Here is a 17093-nt window from a genome sequence, read left to right as displayed (position 1 = left end):
TAAAACCGGTCTCCTTTGGGGCGTTGCAGAAACGGCAGTAGTTTTTCACATGTCGTAACAAAAGTAAATAATGGTTTTACTGGCGATCCCAAGGGGCAAGGCGAAAGAAGCGCGCGTGCGTACGTACCGAGAGAGATGTGCTCAGTGGCGGCTTTGGTTTATAGTGTTTGTAAACAGTGCCATTTTTGGAAAATATACCGCAACGTTTTGCAGCCCGAGCCCCGCTCCGCAATCCGGCGGAAAATGATTACTCTATCAACGAAAGAGCTATCGCTGCATTTTGCAAACAACTTCTTTCCACCTTCCACGGAACGGGCAGATCACTTCGGCGAAAGATAAGCAACACGAGAGCCAAGCGCCGCCTGATGATGGTGATGTTGATGAGTTGATAAAGTTAGCTGAACATCAACCTCCTACCCCACGCACGCCCGAACCTGCAACACATCTCTGTAACCGGATACGGTCCGGGTGGCCATTTCGATGAGGGCAACGGACACAAGGATACGGCACCGGAAGAAGGGCGCTGGAAGGCGGAGACTACTGCCTGCCTGCCCGCCCGACCGCGCGTTCCTAAACGGTTCTCGATTGCGGAACACAGTATCCGAGTTTCGGCCAATGATGTTAGCTCGAATGAAATTTTGTCTGCCCCTTTTTGAAACCGAGAATCACACACCATCATAGGGTTGCTGGTTGGAATCGCCCCCGAGGTGCGCGCGGCCCAGCTTCGAGGACGATTGAGATGCGAAAGATGCGGGCCCACACGAGCTCTGAACTGAAGATGAACTCCTAGTGTAAGGGAAGAAGGGTCGAATATTACGCTGGGATGGGATTCGAAGCATACGCGAGCGCGCGCTCGCTTCCACGCCCCAGCAGTGTTGCGGCTCGACACACATGACCAAAACCACCACCCTGTTTCGACCCTTTGCACCGTGGTGGAAAAGCCCGGGCCCCGAGCTGAGTGGGGATGGATGTGCGTTTTTATTTTTATTGCCATCTTTGCCGAGTTTTGTAAACACACCACTCACTTAAGTGCCTATATTTATCTTGTTGAATGGGATCGTTTTCCCGGTCCTTTATTATTATTTGTGTGTTTAAAAGACCGACGATCGGGCGGGCATTCTGGCTCTTCTTTTTGTCTTTGTATTTTTTATTCACGCTTTTTTTTCTTCTTCTCGTTGCCGCGCTTCATTAGCTTGCGTTGAAAACGGCAGCATTTTCCGTTGCGCGTGTGTGCACGGTTTTTTTTCGATATGCGAGTTTATTTTGTGCTTTCGGTGTTGCAGTGGTTTGCGCGGGACTAATCTGAGCCGCAAAATGGGGGAAAAGATTTGAGCGATAAGAAGGGTCGAGAGAGGGATCGCGCACAATATGCATCATCCGGAAGCTAATTCTGCGTGTGAGCCGTGTGCGTGTGATGTTCCCGGAGGGTTTTCTGTTTTCTTTTTGAATTGAGATCTCGCTTAACGATCGATCGGCAACGGAAACCAATCTTTCTAGTGGGGTTCCCCATTATGTCGAGATCACGAGATGCAATATCATTTAGGTCCTATTAATAAAGGCGGCATTGTATCGCTGTGCTCGTACCATATGATAGTATCAGATGATGCTCAAATAAATTGTTCTTGTTCCATCTGTTTTTTATCAGCCTTTTTGCAGCTAATGCAGTATTTTCTACAAGCAAAACATTAAAGTGGAGATTTTATAACAGTGAAGAGCATGTCAGAAGGTATAATAATTTATTTTTAAGAAAGTGTTTCAACTGATTTTTGGCAGTTGCTATATTTGTTTGAAAATCGTCAGAGTACAAAACATGGAAAATCAGAGCGGCAACAATAATCTATGTAACATCAACGAACACATCAAGCGGTGCAAGTACAAAAGGAATCGATTATTGTGAGAACCTACCTCTGACATTGTCCTTAATACTTTCCTCGTTTCAAACCTCGTTCCGGGCAGGTATGTTAATCCATTCCCCTGCAAACCCCGTCGCAACTGGAACGAGCTGCCATTCTTCGAATTGTGCGCTCCCATATTGTCGAGGTTTTTTTGTGCTTTTAGTATTGAATACATAATAAGGCCTTTCGAAAAATGCTACCTCATTCGCCAGACGTTTGGGAATATGCTTTTGCAAAACTGTTTTTGTCCCCGGTACCGGTGACCACCGGTGGTATCGCTTGCCTTCCCATTAGTGCGGCAAACTGTTGGAAACCGTAGGGCAATGTGCTCGAATGAAGCATCCATGACCCACATAGGGGTGCGCCTGCAGCCATGCCCCTGAGTACGGGGCGCATAGAAACCGGGATACGACACAGCAAACAATTATCCTTAAGTGATTTTTCCACACTCCGTGTGATTTCCTTTCCGGAGCAGCCTTCGAGACACGAGCCCCTTCGATTGTGCCCAGCGGCGGTGCATGCTCGGTTTGCTTAAGCATCAAACAGCACACGACCCTAACAGCACCCGGTCTAGCACATCGTAATACACCCCTAGCAAAACGGCAGGGGTCTTAAGACCGGAGCGCATAATGCCATTAATCCTTCGCATCAGTGCGTCGGCCAAGGTTTGCGCCGCAAGGGAAATGAACTAGAAACGAAGAAACATGACACCATTGAACGTCGTCAGTGTTGCTCGCCCGGAGGGCAGCGGTTCCGGTGCCGAAGGGACGTGTAAAAGAGCTGCTAAAATTGCGTATTAAAAGGATCATTGACAGATTGGGTATGTTTCCAGTTTGTCCTTTTTTTTGTTGTGAGGGTAACTTCCTGCGATCCTTGCCTGTTTGTGTATGAGTACCGCAGTCCAGACACCTTCAGGTCCCATAGAGGGGTTTGTTTTTCATGTGAAGCAACCAGCACGTGAGGAAGATATCGGCGTTTGGGTTTCTTAGAATTGGATGAACTATTTTTTTTGTGTTTGATAGAGTTGAACTCCTGAGATCTCGTAAATTCACAGCAATAAATTATGTGTGCACTGGATTTTCTGTCTCATCGACACCAGTGTCACGTGTGCAGTTCGTGACGGAACGCAAACCCACAGAACCCATTGAGATCACTGGTAGAATGCTATTAACTCTAAGAACATTTACCAGGTGGAGGGGATTAAATTCGAGATGTTTCTTCGTTACGGTGTATAAAATAGTGTGACTCTTTTTAATCGCTCATATTATAGGACCGGTTGTCCTTCTGTGGTTACGGAGATAATTTTCCTCGTTGTTTTTTGTTGAAGTATTTATTGCTCTTTTTTGTTGGAAAGCTTTTTAAGCGTAAAGAAATGAGGCGTGTAAATTTGTTTTAATCAGGGCGACACAAAATAAATAAAAAGCGTTTTCTCTTTGCATTGAAAAAGTGCTACCTGCACGAATAATTTGACAAAAAGTAACAAACATTATAACAGATTTTCCTGTGAAGAAAACAAATTATGTGACACGCATCAACGGTACGATTTATCTGGCAGCAGATGGTATTGGCAGTGAATAATGGCTAAGGTAATGAAAGTAGGAACGGCGAAAGAGAGAGAGAGAGAGCAGTTAAATTATATCATTCTCGTCCCACAGGAATATGATTGCAATTCTATGAACTGCACAAATCAAATTACATCGATTTTACGAAGTCATGTAATACTCCCAGTGTACATAGTCAATTTTTTGTCTTGTTCAAGGGACATTCGGAGTAAAGCTGGTGGTAAGGAGAGCAGTTTTTGATCAGTTTCAAAGAAATTTGTACATTTGAATACATCAAATGGAAAACATGCTACCTGTACCGATTTTCGTTTAGTTAAAAACAATGAAACCAACAAATCCAACCAAATGCAATCCCTTTTACTGTGAACTAGGAGAGTTACTTGGAAGTTACGAAAACCATATAGATAGTTTCCTGGTAACCGAATTTCTCGTAACCTATTCGCATTCATACTCAATTTAAGTTCGCTCGGTGGCGCCTACCACTCAAATCGGATGCAGCACTATGTACGTTGATGCGACGATACGGAATATTCCTCATTCGAGGGTCCACTGGACCTGGAAGGCTTCGTACGCCAGACAACGGCAAAATCAATACTTGTTGAATTTTATTCACCCTTCCATCTCTAGCCCGAGGCATTCGTTCCCGATTCCAGCCGATTGTGAGATTGGGTGCAGCGAGCTGTAAATCTTTGAATGGCCAATGAAGCATAAGTCATGAATTTTATCCGTACGGGACCTTACGATCCCGTGCAAAATAGTTCAAGCACAATTTGCTCGTTCGGTACTCCAGCGTGCACCCAGGGTAGGGCAGCATAAATGTGGAATAAAAAATCGATTGCTTTCGTTGAATTGATTAGTTTGTGCAGGTTGAGTGATTCAGGAGTATTCGCCTACTGCCGTACTAGTTTCTGGTGGTCTGTCTAGTCAATATGAGTTATTTCTAGACTATCTATGTGATATTTAGACTTTTTTCACTTCATAAATTTTGTATTCGATCTCCATGATGTTTGTTGTATTATGCCCCTTTTATCAGTAGATATTACTTTGCTTGCAACACATAGATGTTCAATTAATGCGTATGGTTTTTGCTTTCTCTTTCTCTCCCCTCCATGCAGTACAATCGAAATTGGCTCAAAAGCGTCCCGTCACCAGCCCAGCACCATCCGTTCTTCCCACCGCCCAGCAACTGCTGCACCATCCGTCTTCCTCGCCACACTCGAACCATCTTCTCGGTGGCCCGAACCATCTCCCTCCCGGTGCCTCGCCAGGATTAGTGCCACCACCACCACAGCAGCAGACATCCCTTGGTGTGCCCTCGGTGGCCCACGGCGGAGCGGCAGCCCTGCACGCCTCACCCAACACACAGAATCCCTCTTCCGGTGGTCGAAGCAGTAGCGGAGGCGGCGGAGGGAACGGCGGCAACGGTGGAGGATCGTTTGCGGCGGCTTTGCGCAGTCTCGCTAAGCAGGCGGACGTTAAGGACGAAGAGGGAGGTGCGACCGGCGGGGGTAGCGGTGCCAGCGGTGGTCCGGGACCCGGTGGAGGCACAGGCAACGGTGGAAGCGGCAGTGGACGGGACAGAGATCATCGCGATCGTGATCGTGACCGTAGCGGGGACGGCGGCGGAATGCAGCTCGACGGTCGCGGAAACTCGATGTCCTCGATGGTGGATCGGCGGGAGGACGCGAGGGGGAACATTATCAGCGACGGCAGGATACGGAGCGGGGACGGCCGGGATGGGTCGGGCCGGGGCAGTGGCGTTGAAGCGGCCAAGAAACAGCATCAGCAACAACAGCGTGCCTCACCTCAACCGCCGGAAAAGGTAACAATCGAGATGTGATGTCCTTAAAAGGGGAACCATCGAATGACAGTGAAATTGACCGCTCCGTTCTCTTACTCTCTTGTAGATGCCACGTCTGAACCCGCCAAGCTCGAATACAATGCAATCGGAGCTGCTAGCCCGGAGCGGCTTCCAACCGTACAGACCCGACGAGCGGCTCGCACATCCTGCCGGTGCATTTCCCATCGATACCTACTCGGCCTTTGGATCCATTCCCGGTATGTCACCAGGTAAGCTACACACCGCTGCACTCTGCATAAATCTGCCACCTGCGAGCGAGCAGACTCTTCGCATCATGTCAACTCACCCGCTATCTCGATTGCAGCAAATCTCTTCAACCCGGCTGCACTGGCGTACCACGATCCGGCCATTTATCTGGACCCGCGGTACCAAATGCTGCGAGCTGGCCACCACTCGGCTGCGGCCCATCCGCTCTACTCGTCGCTGCCGTATCCTCCGAACCTGTACGGCATGATTCCGGGCATGGGCATGCCGAGCATCCACGAGCGCATGAAGCTGGAGGAGGAACACCGGGCGGCTCGGTTGCGCGAAGAAGAGCGCGCTCGCGAGGCGCGCGAAGCGGCTATCGAACGCGAGAAGGAACGCGAGCTGCGCGAACAACGCGAACGCGAGCAGCGCGAAAAGGAGCAGCGCGAAAAGGAGCAACGCGAAAAGGAAGAACGCGAACGCCAACAGCGCGAAAAGGAGCAACGCGAGCGCGAACAGCGCGAAAAGGAACGCGAACGGGAAGCGGCCCGGGAACGCGAACGCGAACGGGAACGCGAACGGGAGCGCGAGCGCATGATGCACATGATGCCGCACTCGCTGCCGAGACCGTTTTTCTCCATTCCGGGGCTGCCACCCGGGCTGACGGCACCCTTAGGGTTGGGAATGCGCCCGCAGGCTGGCCCGCTCGGGCTACCGTCGCACCATCCGCTGCATCCTTCGCTGGGACTGAGCATGGGTCTCGGATTGCCACAAGTGCCACAACCACCGACGGCGTCGTCCCTTAACCTGTCGCATCCGTCGGCGGGTATGGTGCCGCAGCCACCACCACCGGGCAGCGCGCTCGGTCATCCCTCGATACCGACGAGCCTGGCGGCGGCCTACAGCCACAGTATCGCCTCCACGATGAACTCCTCCTATCACTCGTCGATGGCGCACATGGGCGGGTTGAACCTGTCGCACACGGCGGCACTGGCGAACGCGCAGAACCTCAGTCTCGCCGGTCACATTCCACCGCCCGCGCACGGTTCCATGAATCTGTCCGCGGCCGGTTCACCGGTGGCGGTCGTGTCCTCACCCAACAGCGGCCACCATCTTGCGCCCTCGCCGCATCATTTGACACCGCCACTGGGCGCTCCTTTGGCGTTGACGTCGAGCAAATCGTCCACTCATCCGTCGCCTCATCCGGCCACACGAGCGTCGCCTTCTTCGCCGGTTGTGGCAACGAGCAGCAGTGGCCCTTCGATACCGCCGAATAGTGTGGCTTCAGCGGCCACACCGCACCCGTACTACACGGCCGCCGCCATGGCAGCCGCAGCAGCTGCCGCAGCCGTTCCGCTGCCGTTGAGCAACAAGCCTCCGCTCTCGCTGCCGTCACTTTCCTCTCACTCACCGGTGCCCGGTGGCGGTGGCCACCATTTGCACCATCTGCATCATCATCCGCCGCCACCCGGATCACATCCGGGAGCGCAAACGCAACCTCCGTTAGCGCAGCATCCGTCGGGTGCGAGTGGTCGCAGCAGTGCGGTGATTACGCCACCCACTACGCACCACCAGGCGGCAGCAGCGGCCGCAGCAGCTGCGGCCGTGGCTCACCATCACCATCACGCGGCAATGGTGGCGGCGGCAGCGGCCGCATCGCAGGAACAACGCTCGTCCTCTCAGCAACCACACCGGGGAACGGCGCTGCGACCGGAACAGCCATCTGCTCTGCCGTTGGTGGCCGTTTCGAGCGCCTCCGGGCCACCAGTGGCCACGGAACACGCTGTAAATAGTACAAACGTCGCTAGTATTAGCAATAGCAGCTCCGGTGGCAACTCGGCGGTTCCAGCAGGCAACGGTGAGACACTCGCAGTTGGTGGCAAATCCCGCTCCCCACCATCGGTCTCCAGCAACGTCGTAGCGGATTCTCATAACAGCACCAACGTCATCAAATCGACGGCAAGTGACACCGCCGGAAGGACACCACTGGCACATGACGCTGAAAGTGGAAGCGTGATCAAACGCTCCGCATCACTGTCACCTGGTACCGGAGAGTCCTCGGTTGGTCCCAATGCGACCGTTGGCCGCGCGGTCACTCCCGGAGGTGATGTACACGATACGAACGGTGGCAACACCGTACCGATGGGGACGGACTCGCGACCAGTCTCGCGCAGTGCCATCGATGACGCGTCGAAGGATGGCATCGTGGTGAAGGAGGATCGAACACCCGGCGGCGGTACGGTTGACACTATTACGAAGGATGAATCGAAGGACCTGCTGTCGAACGATAACGGTGCCAACGACAATGGGATGCTGGAGAAGCATCGCCAGCAGCAGTCTTCATCGCCAGGATCGGCCGCGGCCAACAGCAATGGGAGTGGTAATGGTACTGGACAACCGACCGGACAAGATGGAACTGGTCGAGGTGGTAGTCCACCGGTGATTGGATCTGCCACAACAGGATCATCCCTACCGGACCGCAGATCGCCGTCGACTCAGAACAATAACAACAACAACAACAGCAGCAACAGTGCGGGAGCTACTGCCACAGGTACGGGGGTTGCTGCGCCGATATCGGCCGCAGGTATTAACAAGGGAGTCGTCGACTCGCCGGAGGATCGTCACGCGAAAGAGCAACAATCGACGTCTCCGTCGGCCAAGCACGACCGGCGAATGTCGGATGGACATCCGGAACTGCCACCGGATGCTGGTGCTGCAGGACCGGATGCGAACGATGGTACTGCGACCCATGCCACTCATGAGAACGGGAAAAAGGCACCACTCGTGAACAGTGGCAGTGAACCGACTGCTGCCATTGTGGAAGGGCTAAATAACGGTTCGAGGGGTGATAGTAGGTGAAAACCCATTGAGAAGCTGGTAATTGCAAGTTAGGGGAAAAGCGCTAACACTCGGTACGTTCAGTCGTATCATTCGCTACCTATTGCAAATGAACAGAAATAGTAGGTGTTTGTGAAAGGTACGATATATCCTGCATTTCGATCGTAGCGCCGATTTAAGAGTCGATTCGAAGTGTTTGACTCAATTTTATCCGCAGCAGATTGCTTGTTTCCCTGCCGACTGTGGCCAGGAAGGGTTGTGGCCTGGCTGCATTGGAAGTCGCGGGCTGGGTAATATTTGTTTTATCATTTCATGGCAAATGACTTAACGCAAAGCATACAACAAACAAACATGAGGAGTGATCACTCCTTGAATATTGCACAAAACCTTCCCTCCACGTTGCAGAAACTGCGCTCGTGCGAGAGAAGGCTTAGGGTAACTTTTCGAATGTAGCAGAATGTATATACTTTCGGTGGCCAACAGTCAAAACTGATTGATCACCGACCGTAGCGGACACCAAACACGCCGAGCATCTAAGCAAGAGCGCCCCTTTTCTAGCTGGGTGCGCTCGTACGCGTGCAGTCCCAAAAGTGCAACAAAACGTCCTTTACCGACAAGGACACAGCAAACTGCAAATGCATCGATTGTGCGTATCCTACCACGCGCTCCGGTGCATAACCGCAAAGGGTGGGAAACCAACATTTAGGACGTTTAAGGCTTAGTTAGGGAAACAAAACAAAGAGATGACGACACGCGCGGGAGCATCACGAGTGGCATCTGTAGAAAGATACCATTGGAGAAGGATGCGTTCGTTCGGTCCGTCGAATGGTTCCAATGTAGGTTTTTAGTTAGTTTGTAAAATCGACGTCTCGGCCGCCCTCTCTCGGACGGACATCTTACTGCTGAGTACTTTATTCGTTTTTTTTTGTAGCGATTTTATCGTTTGGCTCGTCTTCCCTTGAATTTAACGTCGCTCAAGCACGATGCGAAGAGCTGAATTGCGGCTCAAACTTGAAAATCTTTTCGCACACGCGTTCCCAAATCACCGCTAGCTCTTATACATTTTAGTTTACATCCGTTCCGGTCTTTTCCGTTCAGTAACGAGCTTCAGTTTTTCAATCGACCGTGGACCATATAATGATTTTGTTTTACTTCTGTATAGCAGATAGGCTACGGTACTATCGAAGGCAAGAGCGATAAATAGAGATGTATGATTACACTACCATTATTATTATTAATAATATTATTTTATTATCATTACTATTGCTACACTATTGTATCCGCGATATGCATCGTTAGGCTTGATCTACAAATGAACAGAAACAGAAAGAAATAGACAGAAACAATAAATATAACTGTATATTGATTTAGCGCCTAGGATGCTGCTGCTTTAATACTTTTCTAAATGAAGAAAAAAAAGTGAGAACAGAACGAACTTTCTTTTTTTACTTTACGTTATAAAACGCTGAACCTCGGTTGTATAGATGTCGCAAACGCGTAGAATGCAGAGTTAGGCAGTGAAGGACAGATAGCCAACCAGTGAGTGCCGGAGGGTTAATACTAGAATACTACGCAAAAAACACAGAGACTAGATGTAACATGAAACCAGATAGTTGGGACGTTGTTGGAACGTTAGGAACGTTCGCGATCTGAAGCGAACGGGAAACAGAACGTAAGTGATCGAAAGGAACTATTGAGCTGAAGAAAACAAAAATGCGGAAAGGAACAGGAAAACGAATAAGCAAAAAAAATCAATAATCAAAAGCATACCATCAATTGGTTTGTTTTGTATTGTTTTATTATTTCCACCGGTAAGATGCATTCGAAATATGGATCTGCATTGGATTTTATGCTTTCTTGTGTTTTGTTCTATATGTTCATACCATTTTAATGTAATATTTTTTCTTTTCTTTTTGTATAATTTTATAATGAAATTCAAGAAACATCCGTGTTTGATTATAGGTAATAGGCAGCTGTACTACCGTACTAACGAGCTAGTTGAGCCAAGGCATTTATTCGTTTTGAGGTCATGCTACTGATCACGTGACGATCGAAGGCTTACCTTCGAGAGCAGCAGATAAACCGTACAGTAAGTTGTCGCGTATTGACCGTGTTAACATTTGATTCTTTGCAGATGATGCCATCGGTAAACCGTCGACACCGGGACTGGAAGCCGTGAATGGGAATAGCAACGGTAGCAACGGTGCTGCTCTGGCGCAGTAGCGTCCGGCCACGGTAGTGTCCCCCATGCCGGAAGAGAAGAGATTTACAATTGCAGCCAACGACGGCGACCCGTTGAGTGTGGAACCTTTATCAGTGTCTAATTGACTTAAACGAATCTATGTACTATGCCACGCATCGGTGGACGAAGATGAACTAAATACTAGCGCTGGGGTGTAGCACAACCGACGACAACCAGCTGTGCGGCTATAGCCGCCCTTCAGTGTGATTAAACTGGGCCGCGAACTAGACGTACAGTAAACAGAATGGCTTGCATCAAATCCTTCAACTGGGAGGCAAGTTCACAATGGGTTATAAGGCAGTAGTTGCAGGGAAGCATGATAGTAAGAAAATATGGGAAGGAGAGAAAAATTGTGATACAAACAATGAGAAATAAAAAAACACAAACACGTACATCCACACATTTAGAAGAAGGCCGTGTATATGTAAAGTAAAGCTTTATTTTGATTGTTTGCACTGCCAAGTAAAACGGTCCTAGCAAGGTTAAAAGAAATCCGTTTGACAGGCCGCTCGTATCCTAAGCGGATCGATGTTGCAAGTTGGTAGCAAATGTAAAAACAAGAGCAAACCCAATTATATATATCAGTATCATTTATGAGGCAGACGGCAAGAGCAGGGAAGTAGAATTGAGGAAGCCACTATTCGCACTTGGCGCAAAAGGCGCCAGATATCGCGAAAGGAGCAATTTTATGCACAAATCTTTCCCTGTGGTGGCAAGCGTGTGAAAACAGGACGACATGTTTACGGGGAACCTCAATCTGGATAGATAGAACGCTCGACTGCAGAAGTACGGATTAAATCAAGGATGCGTCCGCGAGTGAGAACGAGAAGAAAATAAACAGGCCAGCGCGAGTTTATGTGTTTTGGTTCGTGCGAACAAGGCGAATGTACTTTAATGTAATGAACTAATTGGGTTTAGGTAAAAGTGCATGTTCTCAACGTTAAATCAACGACAAAGGGGGAGTGTGCGGTGATGAAATGGAAGAAAAGATGAGTAAATAGTAGCCATAAAATAGAACACGGTAGATAGAAGACAACCAGCGACTGAACACAGGACGGAAAAGAAGAAGAGAGGCGGGAGGGAGAGTAAAAGGTTGAAATGACTGTTGAGAAGTAACGATGTAAAATCCGGTTGTGTGGCAAATCATTACAAACGCATCCTAGTGCGTTAACCGAATGGCAAGAAAAAAAGGACTTCTATAAGGAGCCACGAAGGAGAGAGGTTTTCCGAATTCGACGGCAAAACGCGACGTGTCAACTTCTGCATCCGCCAGCACCGATGAGAAAACAGATGAGAAATAAATCAGAAAAAGGACATCATGAGCAAAACAAAGCTGCGCATTTCTGCGCACCGTCGTTGGCAATTGTAATTTGCATGTATGAAACGGTCCGAAAGTTACGTGAGAAAGCCTCCAATTTTTGTGTTTTGTGCTTTTAATTTCTTGATTTATTTATTTCGTTTATTTCTTTCAGCTATCTTAAAGGCAATCATTGGTTACGTATAAGGTTCAGTTACATCCTACGGGCGAACACGCTATCGTCTAATAATTGAACCGCCCCCAAAATACGGGCACGTTTTTTTTTGTTTTCTTCTAAACGCCAAATGGCTAAAATCTTCTAAGACGACGTCCTACATTAAAGCTACCTGTGGGTGTATCTGTGATTAGCAACCCTGCGCCCAACCGTTGGCACCTACTGGAGAACAAGTAGTGAAAGAGAAAGGTATACTGGAAGAACATTTCGATTGGATTGACACGAAAGAGGAAATGCTTTTAGCTAAATGGTGCCGCCAAGGAGGCGCGCGCACGTGTTCGCGAGCAGTAAGGTCCTTGCTGCAGCTGCTGCTACTACTACTACTACTACTGGTCCTGCTGCTCTTGCGTCATCCACATGCTGTCGCCCTCAAACGAGAGGAGAAACCCGGACCTGCGCCGTGTTTCGCCACCCCCCGGAGGCTATTTAAACATCACGATCACGATGACGAGCAGGATAACGATCAGCACGAGATAGAAGTTGAAATTAAAGCCGATCTCGTGCCATCAAACGGACTCCTGCGCCATTCGGTACTCGTACACGCTACCGCGCTCCATAAACGCCTTCGAAGATCCGACGGATGCCACCGCGGCTGCCGCTGCCTCCTGCCGCTGTAGCAGCCGCTCACCAAACCCGAGCCGGTCCGCTTCCTCTGGTTCACCGTACCCGCCACCGCCCGGTGTTTTCATTGAGAACACATCACCCGGCTGCACCTGAACCGCCGTCTTGCCACCAATGTTGACCGAACGATCCGCTTCACCGTCGGAGGCCGTACGTCGCAGGAGCAAATTTAACCCGGGCTTGCCAGGACCACCTCCAGCCGCACCGTACGGGCGTAACGTTCGTCGTTCCGTCAGCACCGACAGTGTCATCGGCTTCCGGAACAGCAGCTCCCGGTGGACACCTGCACCACCACGGAAAGCGCCCACACCACCACTATCGTCGTCCCGCAGCATGAATCGTCGCAAGATGATCGGATACCGGAGCTCCAGGATTTCGGGATCCGTTATGCGTGTGTTGGTCATGTGCGTGTGCACACCACCGGTACCGTGCCAACCCGGACCGGCACCACTTCCTCCGGCAACCGTTTCGTAGTAGCCCCAGTTGTCGTCCCCGATCGTGACGTTGTTCATGCAGCCCTGTGATGCGGCACACGTCCCAAACGCATCAAACACCGTGTCCACGACGCGCTGGGATGTCAGCACGTTCCCTCCGACGACGGCCGCTCCCTCGGATGGGTCCAGTATCGAGCCGGGTGGGATGATCACTTCGATCGGTGCCAGACAACCCTGGTTCAGTGGCACATCGTGTCCCACCATACACCGGAGGCAGTAGATAAGCGCGGACAACGTGATGGCACGTGGCGCATTGCAATTGCCACTCACTTCCGGTCCCGTACCCGTGAAATCACACACGGCCGATCCACGCTCCTCGTCGATATGCACCGCGAGCCGGATCGGTGTGCCATCGTCCATGTTCTGTTCTGCTTCGAGCACCGTGCGGCCAGTCCGGTCACGTGTATCGCGCGCAATCGCCTTCAACATATCACGCACGGCCAGTTCGGCATTCTGCTGCATGTGACCCATGTAGGCCTGCACCACTGGTAACCCGTACGCACCGATCAACTCCGACACCAGCTGGATGCCCTTCTGATTGGCCGCAATCTGTGCCCGCAGATCGGACAGATTGTCCGCGAGGTTACGCGTACCCGGGGCACCCGACTCTGCCGGTCGCGTTAACCGCTCGATGATGGTCTGCTCCTGAAACTCTCCACCATCGACGAGCAGAAACGATTTAAAAGCGGCTCCTTCCTGATCGAGCGAAGTCGAGTGCGGTGGCATCGAACCCGGCGTAATGCCTCCGATGTCAGCATGGTGGCCACGTGATGCCACGAAGAACACGGGCCCAGTCGCACCCGGTGCGAACACCGGCGTGATGACGGTCAAATCCGGCAGATGGGAACCGCCTGCTTGTGGATGATTCGACAGAAGGACATCGCCGGGTTTCAGCGTGCCACCACGCACTCGCAGCTGATATTGGACCGTTTCCTGCATGGCTCCCAGATGCACCGGGATGTGCGGTGCATTGCTAACAAGCCCACCATCCGGACCAAACAGGGCACACGAAAAATCGAGCCGCTCCTTAATGTTCGTCGAAATGGCGGTCCGCTGGAGCACGCGTCCCATCTGCTCGGCGATGCTCATGAACCGGTGATTGAAGATACTCAACTGCACCGCATCCAGCCGTTCGTCAACTGCCGGCCGTTGGCCACCGGATCCAATCTCGATCGTAAGATCACCCCGCCGGGTTACAATCGCTCGTGAGCCCGGTTCAATCACGATCGTAGATAGACGATCGATCAGGATCGCTGGTCCATCCACTCGATGTCCATATCGCAGCCGAGCGCAATCGTATACCGGAGTCACGAGTCGGCCACCTCCACTGGCACCAGCACCATCCTCGAAGTACGCCACCGTCGTTTTCTCCGGATAAATCGGACCAGTTGCTTCCGCGATGGTAGGTTCGGTGAACAGCGATGCTCGACCACATCCACGCACGCGAATATCATCCACCAGGATACGGCGACCTTCGAGTACGAACCCAAACTCACTCCGGTATCGCTCTCGGAAGGTACGCCCGAAATCACCGAACCCATACACGGTATGGTCCGCGTTTTCGACCACACGATCCGGGACGCACATGAGCGCACAATCCGTGCCCTCGTAACGCAGGTGTAGATACGGTTCAAGCGTAATGGCACCTTCGTCGGCTAGCGTGAATCCTTGCGCTTCGAGCTGCTCTACACACCGGGCAGAAAGCGCATGCAGGCGTTCCTTCAACGCGGCTCGATTGTCCGGACAAAGCTCGAGTCCGCACGGTTCCTGCGTTTCGTGCACAACATCCGCTAAGGCCATACCGTACGCGGACAGGATACCGGCGTACTTATGCATCACGACCCGTGCCATGCCGAGCTGCTTAGCAATGCTACACGCGTGCTGACCTCCGGCGCCACCGAAACACGCGAGAACGTGCCGAGCCGTATCGTAACCGCGGGCTTGTGTAAGCGCACGGATCGGTCGGCACATGGCCTCGTTGGCGACACGCACGAAACCCATGGCCACTTGTTCGAGCGAAAGTGGCCCATTTCCGTCACCGGATTCCGCCAGGTGTTCGTTGATTTCCGTCCGCAACACCTCGAAGGCGGCCCGCGTCGCTTCGTAATCGAGCGGTTCGTTTTCGTCCGGTCCGAAGATGGCCGGGAAGTACTCGGGCAACAGCCGGCCCAAGATCAGGTTGGCATCGGTTACAGTGAGTGGACCGCCTTTGCGATAGCACGTCGGTCCCGGATGTGCTCCAGCCGATTCCGGTCCCACAACGAACAGCCCCGAACGGAAGAACAACCGCGAACCACCACCAGCGGCCACGGTGTTGATATCGAGCTGCGGGGCCTGAATCGTCACACCAGCCGTGGTGCTTTCGATGACGTGTTCGTACGATCCGGCATACCGTGACACATCCGTCGACGTACCGCCCATATCAAACCCGATGAGTGGTGGACATTCCTGGCCTGCATCCGGTTCTTCTTCTGCCGCATCGCGCACACCAGTGACCGCGTAACCTACCACACCACCGGCCGGTCCACTAAGAATGGCTCGAGCACCCCGGAAGTGTTCCATCTGCGTGAGACCACCGTCACTCTGCATAAACAGGACATCGGCACCGCGCAGTTGGTCACGGAAACCGGCCCGAAACCCGTCCAGATACCGCTCTACGTGGGGCGTTAGGTAGGCCTCGGCGCAAGCAGTAAATCCGCGAGCCACCACGCGACACATGGGCATTGCCTGGTGGGACAACGTGACATGCCGGAAGCCCAGTTCCTGCGCAATCTGTCCCACCCGAAGCTCGTGTTCCGGGCAGGCATAACTGTGTGCGAGCACCACCGCGAGTGAGCTGATGCCGCTGCTTCGGACGTCTTCCAACTGCACCCGTAGGTCATCTTCGTCCAGCGGGATCATCTCGAGATACACGGAATCCGACGCACCGGTCAACTTTCGCCAGCCGGAAGTCACATCACCCAACCGACAGGTGCCTTCCTGGGCCGGTACCAGTCGTGCGTCGATCTCGATCACCTTCCGGTACAGGTTGGCCGGTTTTCTGATGTCCTGCAACCCGAAACCCCAGAACCCCCGGACGCAACATTAGTGCAACCGTCATTCGTGGACGGTTTTTTTTGGAGACTTACCAGCTGGAAAATGTTCGGCCTCGCTTGGTTGCCGATCTGCAGCAGATCCCGGAAGCCACGATTAACGACCAACGCTACCGGATCGCCGGCCCTCTCGAGCAGGGCATTAGTGGCCACGGTTGTGCCCATCCGCACCCAACCGATAAGTTCGGTATCGATCAGCCCGTCCACCGTCAACGCTCGGCCCGTTTCCTGCTGCAGGATGCGTCGGATGCCCTCGGTGGGTGCATCCGGATAGTTGGCCGGATCCACGGACAGCAGCTTCAGCGTGCGAACCGACCGATCGGGTGTGATGCACAGGACATCCGTGAAAGTGCCACCACGGTCGATGGCGAAATTGTACTTTCCGCTGTCCATCACTTTTTGCTTGGTTGCGGTTTGACCTGCTTTAAAGGATATTTTGGCACGTCTAGCACGTTGGCACACACACGTTCCACCGCACACACAGCCACTGGATGGCTACGTTGGTTGAGATTAGACGCGCAGAACAATGCACGGATCCCCACGTCAGATCTGATGAGTAGAGTAAGCCACGACAGATGATAAGACAACCCCGATCCGACCGACTGTGGTTGCTAGGATGGAGGCGCACGACACAAGAAAAAGGGATTCAGCATTCCCGAGGGGGCTGCAGATGTACGTACCTCTTTCACGCTGGCTTTCCGAAAGCAGATACGTTTGCAAAACACCTCTGACAAAATCCGTTCACGTATCTCGTCTCGCGGGCAGCTTCA

At 52.0% G+C, this 17093-nt stretch overlaps 2 protein-coding genes across 2 annotated transcripts in view; one reads left to right on the top strand and one right to left on the bottom strand.

Moving 5' to 3' along the window:
* The window catches only part of LOC128721045 (uncharacterized), a 73995-nt gene extending 64897 nt beyond the window's left edge, over window positions 1–9098 (top strand). The window contains exons 13-15 of the mRNA XM_053814753.1: window positions 4573–5279; window positions 5365–5527; window positions 5623–9098. Coding sequence (XP_053670728.1) covers window positions 4573–5279; window positions 5365–5527; window positions 5623–8363 — 3611 coding nt within the window. The 3' untranslated portion in view covers window positions 8364–9098. The remainder of the gene's footprint in view (window positions 1–4572; window positions 5280–5364; window positions 5528–5622) is intronic.
* A 3315-nt stretch (window positions 9099–12413) lies between these two features.
* On the bottom strand, window positions 12414–16716 carry LOC128732148 (5-oxoprolinase). Its single transcript, XM_053825317.1, has 2 exons — window positions 16360–16716; window positions 12414–16279 (listed from the first exon to the last, which is right to left on the bottom strand). Exons 1-2 carry the CDS (start codon window positions 16714–16716, stop codon window positions 12623–12625), a joined length of 4014 nt encoding a protein of 1337 aa, XP_053681292.1. The 3' UTR covers window positions 12414–12622.
* Between the last annotated feature and the right edge of the window lie 377 nt (window positions 16717–17093).

The sequence above is a fragment of the Anopheles nili genome, chromosome 2 (assembly GCF_943737925.1).
Source record: "Anopheles nili chromosome 2, idAnoNiliSN_F5_01, whole genome shotgun sequence".
NCBI lineage: Eukaryota > Metazoa > Arthropoda > Insecta > Diptera > Culicidae > Anopheles > Anopheles nili.
This window is presented reverse-complemented; position numbering and strand designations above follow the sequence as displayed.

Bases quoted from the DNA above. Each gene is read 5' to 3' on its own strand.
- LOC128732148 (XM_053825317.1), bottom strand. From the start codon at position 16,716: ATGGACAGCGGAAAGTACAATTTCGCCATCGACCGTGGTGGCACTTTC. The intron at 16,280-16,359 runs GTAAGTCTCCAA...TTCGGGTTGCAG, and splicing joins GGCCGAACATTTTCCAGCTG to GACATCAGAAAACCGGCCAA.